Source organism: Cyrtonyx montezumae, unplaced genomic scaffold (genome assembly GCF_038088225.1).
Source record: "Cyrtonyx montezumae isolate F1298 unplaced genomic scaffold, pur_monq_1.0 scaffold_2, whole genome shotgun sequence".
In the NCBI taxonomy this organism is placed as follows: Eukaryota; Metazoa; Chordata; class Aves; order Galliformes; family Odontophoridae; genus Cyrtonyx; species Cyrtonyx montezumae.
The window spans coordinates 2,357,410-2,373,350 of record NW_027071936.1 but is presented as its reverse complement, the minus strand read 5'-3'; the positions used below and the strand labels follow the sequence as shown (position 1 = coordinate 2,373,350).

The following is a 15,941-nucleotide window of genomic DNA, read 5'->3' as shown; positions in this document are numbered from 1 at the left end:
TGCACTACATGGAAGACAGAATACTGCAATTTCTTTGCTGTAATTTGACTACTGTTATTCACTAAGAAAAAATAAGTTGACCAGGAACCAGTTCATGTATTGAAAAAAACGGGTAGCTTTTTAACTACTATCCTGTTTCTGACTGCACCCATTTGATTATTTATAGGCTATCAAACATTTTGAACAATGTGAAAATATTTATTTCATCACTTGCTGATAAGAACTCTCTAGAATGGAAGGGAATGTGGGTTTTTTGTTTGTTTGTTTGTTGTTTTTTATTTTTTTTTTCAGAGGACATTAGGTTTTATTTGCAAGTTAATCACACTTTAGAAAAAATAAAATTGAGAAGAAGATCTCAGTATCATGCTTGGATTGGAAGGGACCTTAACAATCAAATTCCAAGTATCTTGCTGTGGGAGAAGGGTTGCCACTCACTACACCAGGCTTTACAGCAGGTTGCCCAGGGGCCCAATCCAACCCAGAGTTGAACTCCATCAAAGATAGAGCATCCACAGCTTTTCTGCTGAACTTGTTCCCGTGTCTCACCATCTTCCAAGTGAAAAATTGCTCAATGATCTACCTAAATCTCCCCTCTTTTAGTTTAAAACTCTTCCCCCTTGTGCTATCAACTATCAAGACCACATAAGAACTCTGTCTGCTGATAATAAATTTATTTTAAGCACAGAAAGGTCACAGCAAATGCTCCTAGAAGCTTCTCTTTTTCAGGCTCAACAAACCCAACCCACTCAGCCTTGCTTCATAGGAGCAATGCTCCAGCCATCTCGTCATCTTTGTATCCCTCCTCTGGACATGCTCCAACAGCTCTACATCTTTCTCGTGCTGGGGGCCCCAGACCTTGATGCAGTATTACAGATAAGATGGTGAAAAGGTTTCACGATTTTATGATTTTTGTTATCAGTACGCCACATCACGTAGTGCACTGGGAATTTAAGAGTTAAAGCTGCAGTTCTGTGGATTGTTGATCGTTCTAATCCCAGAAGAGATGAATGAACTACAACTCCCAGAGGGCTTCATTATTCTGTTTCCATTCAGATGGAAAGATAAAACTGCCCAAGAGTTATGGGACTATCTTTCTAGTCATCTCTACTGTGCATACTCCCTAGCCTCCTTCCTACTGTCTCCTACAACATTAGAGTAAGGCCTTTGGTTTTCATACATTCTCATTTATTTATTAGCTTCAATTTAAATTATTTTGTGTTATCTTGCATTCCGCTATCATATTTAGTAAATTGCTTTTCTCCTTTAGCTCATTGCCACTGCTTTCCTCCTCTTAGTCCATCCCCCTATCCACTTCCTTCTGTTTTTCATGCAGTGTGGGACTACAGGCCCCTTCCTTCACCCCATTAGTCATGGACATAAATTGAACTGGCCTAGAACCATGATATGAGGGCAGAGTAGACGTGGACGATAACCTCCCTTGCCTGTTGGCCACCCTATGATACAGACTTGAACATGAAATCAATTAAGGTAGCCTAATGAAAGAAATCACCAGTTTTCATTAAAAAGTAGAGATTAAGCTCCACTCCTTTAAAAAGCTACTAATTTAAACATGTTAGCAGATATTAAACTTTATATGCAAATCAAGTCACAGAATCATATCTAAGTCATTTAAGTACATCTATAAATGTAAGAACAAAGAACAGACAGCTTGTAAGAGAAGTAGTGTTCCTAACAGGCACGAGAGCAGCTAAAGGCAAAACTAAAGGAAACAGACAAAAAATAATGAAGTAAAATGAAATATAAAAGGCATTTAAAAAGCAAATCAACTTTTGTGTGAAAAACATATGCACTGCATTTGGGAAAAAATCTGCTATTCTTAATTTTCTTATAAATAAGTTCTATATTCTGTAATGAACAATAGTTCAGATAGAACTCCAGAAAACAAGTGAAAAGAAAAATCACAAATTGAAGATTCATGATCACGGCAGGAAAAAGGTCTCCTAGATGCACACTAAAATATCAGTAAAATGTCTTGTGACACCAGTTCTGTACTGAGACACAGCACAGATGAGTTACAATTTAAGTAAAGTAAAATTTGCAGAGGCACAAAGTTTTTCATGGATTCGTTCAGGTGAATGAAGATTGTCTCTGACTCTTACCAGTTTATATAAAAAAAGAAAGTCAGTAGCAAGGCATACAACTTTCATAACCATTTGTAACATGAGAAGAGTTGAGGAGCTCTAAAAACTTCTACAATTGGCCAAGAGATGATATCATATTTCTAATATTTAACCATACATTTGTGGTCAGATAGAATTCTCTAAGTTATTCCATTGTTTATAAAAGCACTGACTAAATACTAAGCGTGTTCTCAATCCTTGGAAGTCAAAGACATTATACTGTTCTGTTTGTCACTCCCAAAACACATAATTTAACTTGTATTGAAAACTGCACAGAGCAAAAACTTAATTTCCATACCATAAGATGAGAATTTGCTGTGATTTACAAAATCACATTTTCACTAATACTTAACCTGATTGGTTTCATATATGCTCACTTCCAGTTACAGGATCTCTGATGCATTTTGCAGGAAAAAAAAAAGTATTTATCTGTCTCCCTAGGTCAATGCTTGTCACTTATTTTTTCCCCAAAGCAATACCACAATTTAGACAAGATTATTATTTTTGAGATGCACATATGTGGTTGATCTATAGCTGAGTAAATTGACAATTCCCAGTGCAAGCCAAACACTTTAGATTATAACACAGTCACAGTAAAGCACAGAACACACTGCCTCAAGGGACATCTGAAATTATACAAAGGCTTAGGGCTTCTGAATGTTTAAAATTGCCTGAATATGTCCAACACATACTTTGGTGGTTAAAATGCACCAAACTGGAACATACTGTATTCCCACTGCATTTGTGCCTATCAAGTCAATATTTAAATAGTAACATAATTTCCCATATTGAAATATAAAATAATGCATTTTGTCAAATTATCCTCCTTCTCCTCAAGGTTTTGTTTTTACTACATTGCTTGAATGGATATTAAATGATAACTACATAAGAACCTTGAAGAAAATGAGAAGTTGTAAAACAATCAAGTTTCAGAACATTATGGAATGACCAAAGAAATATCAAAAGAACTTTTTTTTAAAGGAAAGATCTAGAAATTAAAAAGTGAGTTCAGATCAGTGCAATAGTGGAATGCATAAAATAAATTTTGAAGAAAAGAGACTCTGGGAACCAGTTAATGTTTTTATGCTCAATCGTTTTTGATTGCTTTTGTTCTTTCTTTATTTCCATGCTCCGTTAATTCTTTTGTCCACTGCTTGTTGGTTTATCTCCATATCAGAGGAGTATCACCTACCTTTATTCAAGTACTACATACTCTTAATGCCTCACCTCAGGGATATTGGATCTGTCTTTCCCTTTGAATCACAATTGTTAATACTAATGGACTGAGATCTAACATTTTTCTTCAAAAAGCACTTGCAAGCATTCATTTTCTCTCTGATTTTCTTTCAGTATATAAAGAAATGATGAATACATTCACCTTCAGAACTATTCTCCCGTCACTGAAGAATTTACTCTTTCCTTCATTCCTACTGTAGCCATACACAAAATATACACACAGAGCTCATCTTGAAACAGAGAATTCTTAAATAATTCTACTCTGTGCAGGTCTGAATACTAAGTTTCTCTCCAGAGACGAGCAACACCTCATCTGCTTTTACTTCCACAGCATCTTCTGGCTGTCTTGCAAATTCTCTTGGGAGACAATCTGGAGACTTTCTTTTGGGAATTACCTCTTTGCTTATTCTATTTATTTGCTTATGTTTATGCTTGTTAAGCCAGTACATTCTCACATGGTCTTTCACTCTTGGTCTTTCATTGTAGATAAATTCAGCCAATTCTAGCAATTTTGACTTTCTCCCTTAGTTTTTGATTTCTGATCACTACTGCAAACTGACTTCAAATTAGGAATACCATAAGTCTTCAAAAAAAAAAACAACGAAACATATTGGACTGCATTCTAGCTGTTATAACTATTGAAGAAGCATGGTAGGCTGACTCTAGATAACAGGCAAGCTCCCAGTCAGCACTTGCTCATTTGCCCTCTCAAAAGGACAGGGGAAGAAAAAGGGAGTAACGTGAATGGAAAAGGTCTGTGGGTCGAGTCTGCTTCCATACTACCATCGTGAAAAAACTAGATTTTGCCTTGCAAAAACTGGCTTAATTTATATCCAATTAAAATTAGAAAATAATTAATGACTCAAGTTCCAGGAAACACAACGTTGAACTTCATTAAAACAACAGCTTTCTTCTGGTATTTCCCAGGCTCCATCTCAATTCCAAGTGATGTAGGAGGCTGTGGTGTTATGATCACTATACAGAAGTTTATCTTTGCCACTAGTGCACTCCCTACAGGAAGATTCTGTGTTGGTTTTTTGTTTTTTTTTTTTTAATTTTTACACCCAAAATGTTTGCATCAGGCTTTGAAAACGTTTGCCCTTTTCAAGTTTGCAAATAGTCAATAGAACCTTTCAGTTTGAAACTGAGTTGTTAGTTTCATGATTTCCATTAATCATTTCCCTTTTATTTCTCCATATATAGGTATGTGTTTCTGTTTCTATAAGTCATTGCATGTATTATAATTAGAAGCGATAAGCAAGCGCTCCAAAGTCATTATTTATGACCATCATGAATATTCACAGACCACTAAAAAATACAGCTGAACGGAACTTCTAAGTAAAGGTAAGATGCATGTGAATGCCAGTCACAGAACTGCAGGACTTGGAGGGGACCTCTAGAGATGAAGTCCAACTCTGCTGCTAACGCAGGTTCCCTACAAATAGGTTGAGCAGATAGGCATCCAGACAGGTATTGAATATCGCCATAGAAGGAGACTCTACAACCTCTCTGGGCAACCTGCTCCAGGGCTCCGGTATCCTTACCATAAAGTTCTTCCACATCTTTCAATGAAACTTCCTATGTTCAAGTTTTAGGCCATTGCTCCTTGTCCTATCACTACACACCACCAGAAAGAGCCTGGCCCCATTCCTTTGCCTCCTATTTTCCTTTAGGTATTTATAAACACTGATCCAATCCCCTCACAGATTTCTTTTCCCCGGGCTATTCAGCTTTTCCTCATATGGGAGATGTACCACGCTCTTTAAAATGTTTTTGGTATTTCACTGGACTTCCTTGGAGACTCCACTTCATTACAATGAAGTGTGCTTTATTACAGTGACGTACATGTGCTAAATAAGATAACATTTTAATAAATGCAGTTATCTTAAATATTTGAAGCCTCTATAATGCTGAATGTATAATACCAAATTGCACTTTTGTGTTCATATGCCCATGTTGTTATAATCACTCCTTTAAATGTTTGGTCTGTGAAATATTCTCATTATTTTTAACACCAGGGATTTGCAAGCATATTAAAATAAAAACAGAGATCGATAGGCATTTTACTCCTATTATTTTGTTTTTTTTTCTCTCCTTAGAAACAGCCATAAGACTAAGAACATATTGAACTTGTTAAACATCATTTCTCAATTCTTCAAGCAAAGGTTTTGTAACGAGATGTTAAACAGAACTCTTTTACTTACACTGATATCTTCCAAATCTAAGTTATTCAGAATGACATTGTTCCTCTTCCAGATGATGGGAGGTCTCAGAGTTCCCTGGATGGCACAGCTTAAGACAGCACTTTGTCCTACCATTGCTGCAGTGGTGCTCAGTTTTTGATCTTCTGGCAAACTCAGCTGAACTACCTCTGTAAAAGATATATTGTTTGTAAGGTTAATTCGCGAGCAGTTTCGTAAGATTAATTAGTATGCAGCTATTGCACACTGTAATTTAAGGAATTTTAATTGAAATGGAAGTAAAAAGATCTTCCAACCACCACAGGAAGTTCAGATTATTTCAAATAAAGGTCACCATGACATTTCAATTAAATTGACTGACAAGCATGATTCTATAAAGAGAAGCATTTAATATGGAAATGAATTTCAGAGGTAAGACTACAACAAACATGACAATGTATCTACAGTCAGACTCCAGAAGTTATTTAACAGTTAGGCCAATGCAGTACAGTAGCTAGCACCTTCATTTACTTAACTTGACAGCACTGCTAAGAGTCAGACATTTTCAGAAAAGAAAAACATTAATGGAGCACAGCGTGCAAAAGATACAAGACTGAAATTGGAATGGACAAAAAGATTTAAGGTATGAGATTTCTTTTCTGCTATGTCACTTTTTATGGAGGATTTCCACTGATTGTGAAAAGCACAGATTTCTGATTCAACTAACAGTAGTACTCTTCCATTACAGTCTCTGAATACGCATTCATCATAGAGAAAACACATTAGTTTCCATCAGTTAAAAATAAACAGTGTAAAAATAATTTCTACTATGCTTCTCTGGTCAAACACGATTTCTTTTACAATAGCTGTGGAAAACCAGAGCCAGAATAACAAATAGTTGTGTACATGAACAAATCTCTCCTAAGTTCAGGGAGAGAAAAAACAAAGAGCACTTTGTAACATCTATTCTGTAACTGCTGTGTCTGCCAAGCAGCAGCAGCAACTATAAGGATGGAATACAACACCATCTAAGGTAGACAAACATGAAGTAAATGCAGTACTTTCAAAACATTAGGATTTTGATTTATTTAATAGAAGGACTCTTGACTTGGATATCCTATAAGATATTTGGACACTTACATTAAAAAAAATTGACATTAAACCTTACCATCATACCAAAGCAACAACCTATAAGCAAGCTAAGATCCATTACTTGTTCCTGTTAGTATCATGAAACAATTTTTAATTAACACAATTAAAAAGGTAGCTCAATTTAATACTTTTTTTTTTCTTCTTTTCCAAATAGCAAGAAGAAAGACACTTCAACAGATTCAGGAAAGAAAGATTTGTTATTTCATAAGGACAATTTTTGTGTGATTAAAAATACTAGTTTTCTATTTAGACAAAAAAAAAAATCTGTATTTCTCTCTTCCAGTAGGAACACAATACTGTCCACCAGTAAGTGAGACTGACATTTTTTCCCCCTAAATGCATGACCTAACATAATTTGTTAAATGGTTGAAAAGGGAATATATAATAGATAAATAAAGCTGAATATTCAAACTGTTGATTTTAAAATGTATTTTGTTCATCTGAAGCATTTCAGCTTGTATGCTACGGGAGATGGTTCTTCAAGGATGCTGCTACCCTGACTTCTTGAAACAAACCTGAATGACTACTGAATGATACAAAACCTCTGACAGACAGCAACAGCACACTAATACTGTTTCTATACAGAAATCTGAATGCAAAAATCTCAACAGGTAGATAAACATTATTTTCATTTATTTAATAGAGTAATTATGTTTTTACCAAAGCCAGTACTTAATTTAGCACAGTCATTGTTAATAATAACTATGAAAAATGCTAACCTTCATGATAACTTGAGTTATCTAATTTAAACTCTATGAAATTTCAAGTCTTTTTTCAATTAGTTCCAGTATTATAATGGATGTCTTTATACAGAAGTCCAGTACTTACTGTAGAAATATTTCTTATTTTTAATTAGACTGAAACTGCAGATAAGGAAACGTTTTAAACACAAAGTTAAGCATTTGCTACCTTAGTGAAAAGTGTATTCTGGAATCAAAATAAAAAATAGCATTCCTATTCTATGACATTCATTGTTCATTTATGGTTCATATCCATGGATTATTATAAGCTCTGAGCTTAATGGAAAGCATACAAAATGTAGCCTGACTTTGGGATGAGTGCTTGTAGGGCATTAGCTATTTCCTTTTTTTTGTTGTTGTTTCTTTTTACCTTTTTTTTTACTGTTGTTTTTTTTTAAACAGTGCTTTTGAAATTACAGAGTAGCCTGTAACTACACAGAATATGCAAAAGTTAGTGCTTCTGAACACGTATAAAAGCTTCTCCTTGCTTTTGCCTCAGTTTTATAGGTCCTAAAAACCTGCAACACCTTAGAGCAATAACCATATATAACCTTAGCAAAATAAACACAAATAAGCCCTAAAACCTCCTAGTCTAGCCCCAGCATACACATAGGCTGATAAATTCTGAGAAGATTTTGAAGAACTAAGGGGAATAAAACAGACCATAAAATAAATCTGAGACTAATAACGCTTGCTACAAGGAATTTTATGAATAGCATGTTTCATTAAAAAAAAAGAAGAAAAAATCAACAAATTCTAAGGCTCTGCAGTTGGTCAACAGCAAGATAAAAATCTACCAGTAGAAAACACTAAATGAAACAAATAATCTGCAGTGAATATCAGGATGTGTTCGTACTTGGACTTCACTGTGAAAAATGGGGAAATGCAGCTATTTGTTTGTGTCAAATCTTACTAAGATATTGTTTTATGTCTTGTAATATCTGAAATGCAACTACTCAAAATGTGTTTTCCCTCTTCTGGCACTGATCCCACCCTTCTCAAAATGAAATAACAAAAGCCTTTTCATCAGTGCCATTTTGCTTTTCTTAAAAGCAATTTTAAAATCAGCATGCATTACGATTAGCATGTCTTATTTGTCAGTTCAAAAATTAAATGATAAAAAAGCATTTTTCCTCTTTTCATAAAGCTCAAAATAATCTTAGTATGCTATGCTAGAGAAAGTATACAGAATTTCACTTTGCATTAATAAACTACTGAAAGAAGAAACCATCTTCGCTGTAAGTAATTTTATTTTCAATAAATATAAATAGAGGAAAACATAGTTCATCTGAAAATATGCATTTGGATTGGCTTTCAGGTTAAAAAGAATTAGACAAGGATTAAGAGGCCAGAATTAAGTCCATCCAGAGGTTGTACCTCAGCAGCTCCATCACATTAATTGATTTATCATGGGGGAAGAATATTTTTAAAGTCACTCTAGAAAGTGGAAAGCCCCTAATTAAAACTTGAAAAATATATATTTTTTTCTATACAAAATGATTTTCAAATAAAAACAACCTTTGTTGTCCACCTGTTCATCTCAAAAGCAATAGAGCACAGAGTTGCCTTAGAACAGAGTGCTGATGACCCTGAATTCCTGCTCACACACTGCAAGAGTTCATAGTGCTCAGCTCAAACTAATCACATCACAGATTCAAAGACTCATCAAGTTGGAAAAGACCTCTGAGACCATCTAGCCCAACTGCTCACCTATCACCAATATTTCCCATTTAACTATTCCCTAAGTACAACATCTAAATGTTTCTTGAACACCTCCAGGGACAGTGACTCCACCACCTCCCTGGGCAGCATTCTATATCCATGTGATAAAATTATAACAATATAATTAATGTTGTATTAATGAATATCTTAAATCTTACACATAGACATGAGTTACTTTTCTCTTTCTAAAGTGCAGCAGTGAACATGTACTGCTCCACATCATTTTTCTTCCCTACACAAACAGATTTCTTTCATGAAGATAGTTTTCCACAGCAAAGCAACTAAAGCTAAATAAAGGTAAGGTCACAATCTCACATATGCACAAATTCTATTTGCACACCTATTTTCAGCTACAATTTTTTGTCAATGACTTATTCGTGTGCTTAGTCAAATGTTTCAGTACAAGAAATAGCAGAACATGGTTCACGACTGGCTATCCTCTAGTTTTTATGCTAGCAAAGACTTCCAAAATCTAAAGTTTATCTCTCTTGACTTAAATCCAAAATACCTTATTCCAGATGTCTGGAGTAAAAAAAAACAAAACTGAGAATAATAAAATTATAAAATATAGATCTAAAGAAAAATGTAGTGCACTAATTTGTAATCAAAATGTGTTAATACTCATATATCTGAAAGATTTATTAGATCAAGAGACCTGTTTTCATAATTCTGTTAGCCACAGATGCACAAGCATAAATGTGTCACTACTATTTAGCTTCACTACAGAGCTTGTATCAAAATTCAAGAAGTTTATTTCCATCCTAAAGGCTAGCATAGCAGAGATTTCTAATTCTCTATTATCCAAACTCTCTTGTTAATCAAAAAGAAAAGCTCTTAAAAAATTTCTTCTCATCAGTATTTATTCAACTTTTCCTTTCTTTAACAAGAAACTTGAAAATATATTTTAATGGAAATTGTGATATTATAATAGCTCATGTCTGTGGAATATCCTGTAGAAACTAATTCCATAAAGAAAATTAATAGAAACCATAAAAGAATGCAAAAGCTTGTCTTCAAAATCATTTCTGATGCTAGTCAGCAAGATGTAATAGAGAATAATTGATAGGTTGTGTCAGAATTTCAAACGTCCAAATAAAGTGGAATACTTCACCCAATTGCCTTGTTTAATGAATTTAGCAGCTAATACTTGAATTACTAAAAGAGCTTCTACCTGCTGATTGTATCAGAAAATGAAACATGAATAAATATAAACATTTTTCAAAAGTCCTCTGAAGTAAGCAATAGGATTAAATAAAATACAGATGTTAAGATTATAGATGTATGCACTAATAATGCTTTTTTCTTTTTTTTTTTTAATATACATTTTTCCTTGTTTATGTTAACACCAGTTCTTCCTAGTGCAGAATCAACATGGACAAATTGAAAAATAAGCAAAACATTAAATAGCAACCATTAAAATACTCTTTTCTCTTTTAAATTATACGACGTATTGCCTAAAAAATGTATGAACTTAATGAAGAATGGAACAAAAAAGATTTTAGTTTCTTCATCGGTTGTTTTCATTACAATTGAAACAGTAATGTCTCATATGAACCATTGTTTGTTAAATTAAAAATAACATTTAGATATCTTTTTTAGCATATATTAAGAATAAAAGGTAAAATAAATGAACAAATACAGGATTTTAGCTTGTTCATAGACTAACTACTTAAACAGTTATGTCCTATAATTTCAATAGGATTTTTTTAAGCTCCCACCTACTCATTTATACCATCATACTCTCCATGAAGAATCCTCTAGGTATATAATTAGACACACCATACATTCGATTCCTTGTGATTAAGTTAAACAGCTTGAAAACTGAACATCTTTCACCTCAAGAGATTTTAAAATGATGTATACTTTAACATTCCTTCCTCACCTTTCAACAGCATTTTGTAAGCTTGTTTTTCAGAGTGTTGCACCATGGTCTCCTAGCAAAATGAAGCTGGGAAGGAAACCTCGTCTCCTAAATACCACAGCCACTCACATAGAGATTATGTCATAAATCAAAGGCCTCTACTAGAGTTAAAAATAATAATAGTAAGAAAATCTACTGAGTATAAATACACAACAGTGGTCTTTTCATTCTAAATTAGAACTAACACTTAGTCTTTGTGTTGTAAACTCGGGTATGAAACCACAATCGTTAAAGTAATCTATGGAGGTATTGATTCCAGCAAACGTATTGACCATGAAGAAAGTGAAGGGATGGAAGTCTTCACTTAGACCAAGATCATGACTGTTTTTTAGCTAATGAAGAACTTAATGGAAAAACTATGAGAAATAATGTACTAGTTTTACTATTCTAACATAATTGAAGAAATGAAAAGCGAACTGATCTTCTGGCAGAGTAACACCAATCTTTTAACAGTAAACAGATTTGAAAAACCACAGTCAGTTCCCATCCCAAAGGCTTGGCACTTGTAGGAGCGCTGAACACTGAGGAAGAAATATAAATCTTAAAATTTAATTCTTTAATTAAATGAATTTCACTTCCTCTGTCCATTCAATCAAACTGCTCTTTGAGCCCTTGTGTTTCCCCTGAGTCTGCACAGAGTACAGAACTCAACAGGACTCAAGTTATAAATGAGTGCCACAAGGACTATAATGATTCACTTAAGTCTTCATAAAAATCAATAAAACATATACTCTCACTTGCTCTGCAGGGCACTTTAATCATTAAAAAATATTTCAGAAGCACCGTTCATGGGAATGCAAGGAGTCGTTGATTATTTATGACTCCCTTGTCATTGTGTACAGATGTTTCTATGCAGGTATGAGCTGCACCTCATTTAATGCATCATGCTAGGTCAAGAATTATCAGAAGAGCAGTGTTATCAGCACTGAGGATAACCTGCATATATTCACTGAGTTTCTGAAGTGACCGCTCTATCATGGTGACGCTGTATCTACACCTGAAGCAGCCAGGAAGTGAGAGAATTACTTTGTGGACAACAAACATATTAAACTTGTACAGATAAACCATTCAACTCTACCTAAAGCTGTACTGAAAAATAGTACATTCAGCAAACACACATATCAGGTTTTGTCTGATTTGTTATACAATTTGAATGTTAGATTAATAGGAGCACGTTTTGAAATAGTATTGTCACTGTTCTCACAGAGAACACGATAAAGGTTTCATCCTGCAGACGGGCAAGTTATGAGAGTCCACAAAGCCTACAGAGACCATACAGTCTCTATGAGAATTTTTTCAGGCTCAAAGAAAGCATAGACCAGGACAGCCAGCTCATGAGATTTTTGGTTTCCAACTTTTCTGCCTCAGGGGAAACCAGTAATCCAGTCATAGCACTTACAGCCTGTTTACCATGGTTTATTTATTAGGGATAAGGAAAATGATTTGCCTATCCTGATTGACAGACTCGCCCTTTCACCGTACAAGGAAGAATAGAATTCAAACTTCTATGAATTTTCATCTTCTGGGAGAGACAGTGAATGAATAGGTAAAAAATAAATCTCCCTCCCTCCCATTTCTATCATCTCACCAGACTGAAACTGCTTCTCCAACCTTAACATCTCCTCTCAATATGGTCTGTAGCAGATTTTCTGCATCATTCAGTGATTCCTCAGGGAAATTTCCAAGTTAGTGTGATGGGTCAGAGTTTGATTTGATGCACATTACATGAATTGTTGATCTGAAAGTAGTCAGATATAATACCTTAGGCTTAAGTGTAGATATAAACTTAGAGCTTTAACAAAAGAAAACTTTAGGGTTTGCTGGGAAGAGAATCTCAGAGAAGATGAAACAGTAATTTCCTAATAACTTATTGCCATTTTCAGACTTCAACATCACTTTAAAGGCTACACTTAAGAGGGACAAGATATAATTAAAATAGCTATACACTAAAAATATTTCTAAACACAACAGAAACCACAGCAGTCTGGAAAAATATGATCAACACTCTCACAATGCCACATTGCTAAGAAAATATTCCCTTCGGAGTGCACAGATAACGATTTAATTCTAATTGCACTTGTCATGATATCTGATATGACACCTATAGCTAAGCACATATAGCTGAACCACCTTTCTTGTCCAACAATTTGCATGGACATAAGTTCAGACAATGCATCCTTAACACTGCAAAAATTATTTGGTGGCAGTCAAGAAAAGATGAATTCAGGCTCTAGCTTCTAGGTTCTGAGGGTATATTTGCTAACTACATTCTTCAGCATCATCTTTGCTTAGTAAAATCATTTCTCCTCAAGTCCATCATTGCACTAAACTGTCCATTTTTTTGCTTTGACTCTTCAGCAGCCATCACACTGCTATCATTTACCTAAATTCCAGTTACTGTAATTAAAATCAACTGCCGTAAACAGTCTTATCTAAATAACTATGACCTCATAGCTATCTACAATGCCTTGCTTTGTTAGAAATAGCAGCCCTTCTGCTGCAGATTGCTATGCATAACACCATGCAAGCTACATGTTGCACTATCTAGATCTCTATTGTATTTGAAATAGTTTTAAACTTGGTTATTTTTCATCCGTCTAGTACCTGGCAGCATAAACACCCAAAGCTTCTGTTGACATGTTGCCCAAGATGCAATGCATTTTTAACAACTCTTTATGACACCACAGGATGTTTTAAATCATTGGGAAGCAGAGGGGACATAGTGCCTAAACTGTTATAAATTGTTCTTTTTTTTCAGTACATAGTGAAACTTGGTTCAAGTAACACCAACTCTGTCAGTATACAAAGTTCAGCTGAAGTGTTCACCTTGTTTACACTACATAAGCTTGTAAACCCTAACCACACTCTAGGCACTGAATTAGAAAGAAGCCTAGATCACAGGAGCACGCAACTCATTAGCAAGAACAATCAATTCTGATTTATTATTTGAACGTCCACAGGTTGATATGATATTTCTCAGTGCAATTTAATATAAAGCCATAACCCAGTACCAAATCTGAAATTCTAATCTGAAATTAGCAGCCTTACACATAAAAAAAATAAAATAAAAATTAAAAAATACAGCCTTGGTTCTCAGTGGAAATGTATGTCCACACTTTTGCATCCGTAATACATACTTCAAAGTATCTTAAGATAAATGTGATCATAGAGATAGAAGACAGTTGGACTGGATGATCTCGTAGGTCTTTTCCAACCCTGGTGATTGTCTGATTATATTTCCTTACTCAGTTTTTCAGGTTAACTGCTGACTGCTCATGCTAACATGAGTCTCAAAACTTCCTGAGATCCAGACCATAAATCCGTAATGCAGCCTTGATGTAGAACAAAAAAAAATCACAACATTATATTATTTGAAACTGATTTCAAACCAAATTTTCTTATGAGCTCGCTTGTACGGGCACATTGAAAACTACGCATCTTGCTCTAAATTAGTAAGAACTGAATTTGAATGAGAGAGGCCAGTAGGAATAACGCATAAATCTTAAAAGTATACTAGTTCATTATTATTTTATAACATGTTCTGTTTTCCTCTTGAAAATAGATTTCAAAACAACTGAAGTTGTATGTTAAATATAGCTGTCTTACCTAGGTAACATGGAAGGGTTGATTCACTAAAGTAGTGATAATTGGTTTTGGCCTTATTTATTGTAGAGTATGTTGGTGCATCTGTCTATAACCAAAGAAGGTAATTTACAAAAAATCAATTTCAGCATGTTTGTTGTGTTTGCATATGACTCGTTCAAGCAAAAACATTTTATTTAAATGCTAACAGTTAGCATAAATATTTTCTAGTCATTTTACTAGTACAGATCCAACTTTAATGCTCCTTATGTTCTCTCTAAACACAGATGCTGAACATCAATACTGCATACTTGCAGTTACCTCAAATTAAACATTTAAAATGCAGCAACTCAATCTATAAAATATTTCTGCAATTCATAATGAAATGGGAATTATAAGAGGAGAACTAACAATCTTGGTAAGTCATGGTTCTATGCACAAACATTCCCACTTACTGATATAATATTTTGCCAATTTTATTTAATGTACAGATCCATTTTATTTTGAATTTTCAAAGCTTTTTTCCTTGGAACGATAATAGAATTTCCAAGTATTTAAGACCTCTGGATGTTTTCAGAGTTTCATTGTAACCTAACTTTGAAAATATTTCTGTTCTCTCCCTGCCAGGACAAAATTCTATGGTAGTAATTCACGATCAAATTACCTGAAATATAAATGGGAGTTAGAAAGCCTGAAGCAAAACAGCACTACTATACTTCCTCTACAAGAAAAGAAAGGCCATGCAGCTGTTATTCAATAGTTCTTTGCAACCTGAAGAGTAGAGTTATGAGTCAGTTCCTCACAGAAGTCTATAATGTGGAAAAAGCACAGATGGGAGTAGAATGAAAGCAACTCTAAAAAATAAATCAATTGGCTGATGTGATTTACATGTAGAGGGAAAAAATAAAACAAACCAGAACTCAATGTAGGCTGTATTGCTTGTCTGTACAGAGGCCCTTAATTTTGGTTATAACCCAAGTAGACTTTTACTCTTGTTAAGAGATCTACCCTGTAACAAACAACGTGCGCATCAGATCTAGACATGGTCTTAGAAATGCTCTTTCATTTCTCCATTAAAGAGTTCTGCTTTTAAGTCTCGTATGAAGAAAAGTCACCTGTGGAATTGCACCTGGATTGCCACTGGAACTCACATTGAACCAGCAGGAGAGAGAAGAAAATGAAGCAATAAATTTCTCTGAGAATAGTTTTAGAGATCAGGTAATCAGATAATTTATATGACGCAAAACTTTGCATGAATAACTTATGA

At 34.4% G+C, this 15,941-nt stretch overlaps 1 protein-coding gene across 1 annotated transcript in view; it reads right to left on the bottom strand.

The window, feature by feature from the left end:
- The window catches only part of FSTL5 (follistatin like 5), a 287,302-nt gene that overhangs the window by 126,175 nt on the left and 145,186 nt on the right, over positions 1-15,941 (bottom strand). Inside the window, exon 7 of the mRNA XM_065736047.1 lies at positions 5,582-5,748. Within this exon, the coding sequence (XP_065592119.1) occupies positions 5,582-5,748 (167 nt within the window). The remainder of the gene's footprint in view (positions 1-5,581; positions 5,749-15,941) is intronic.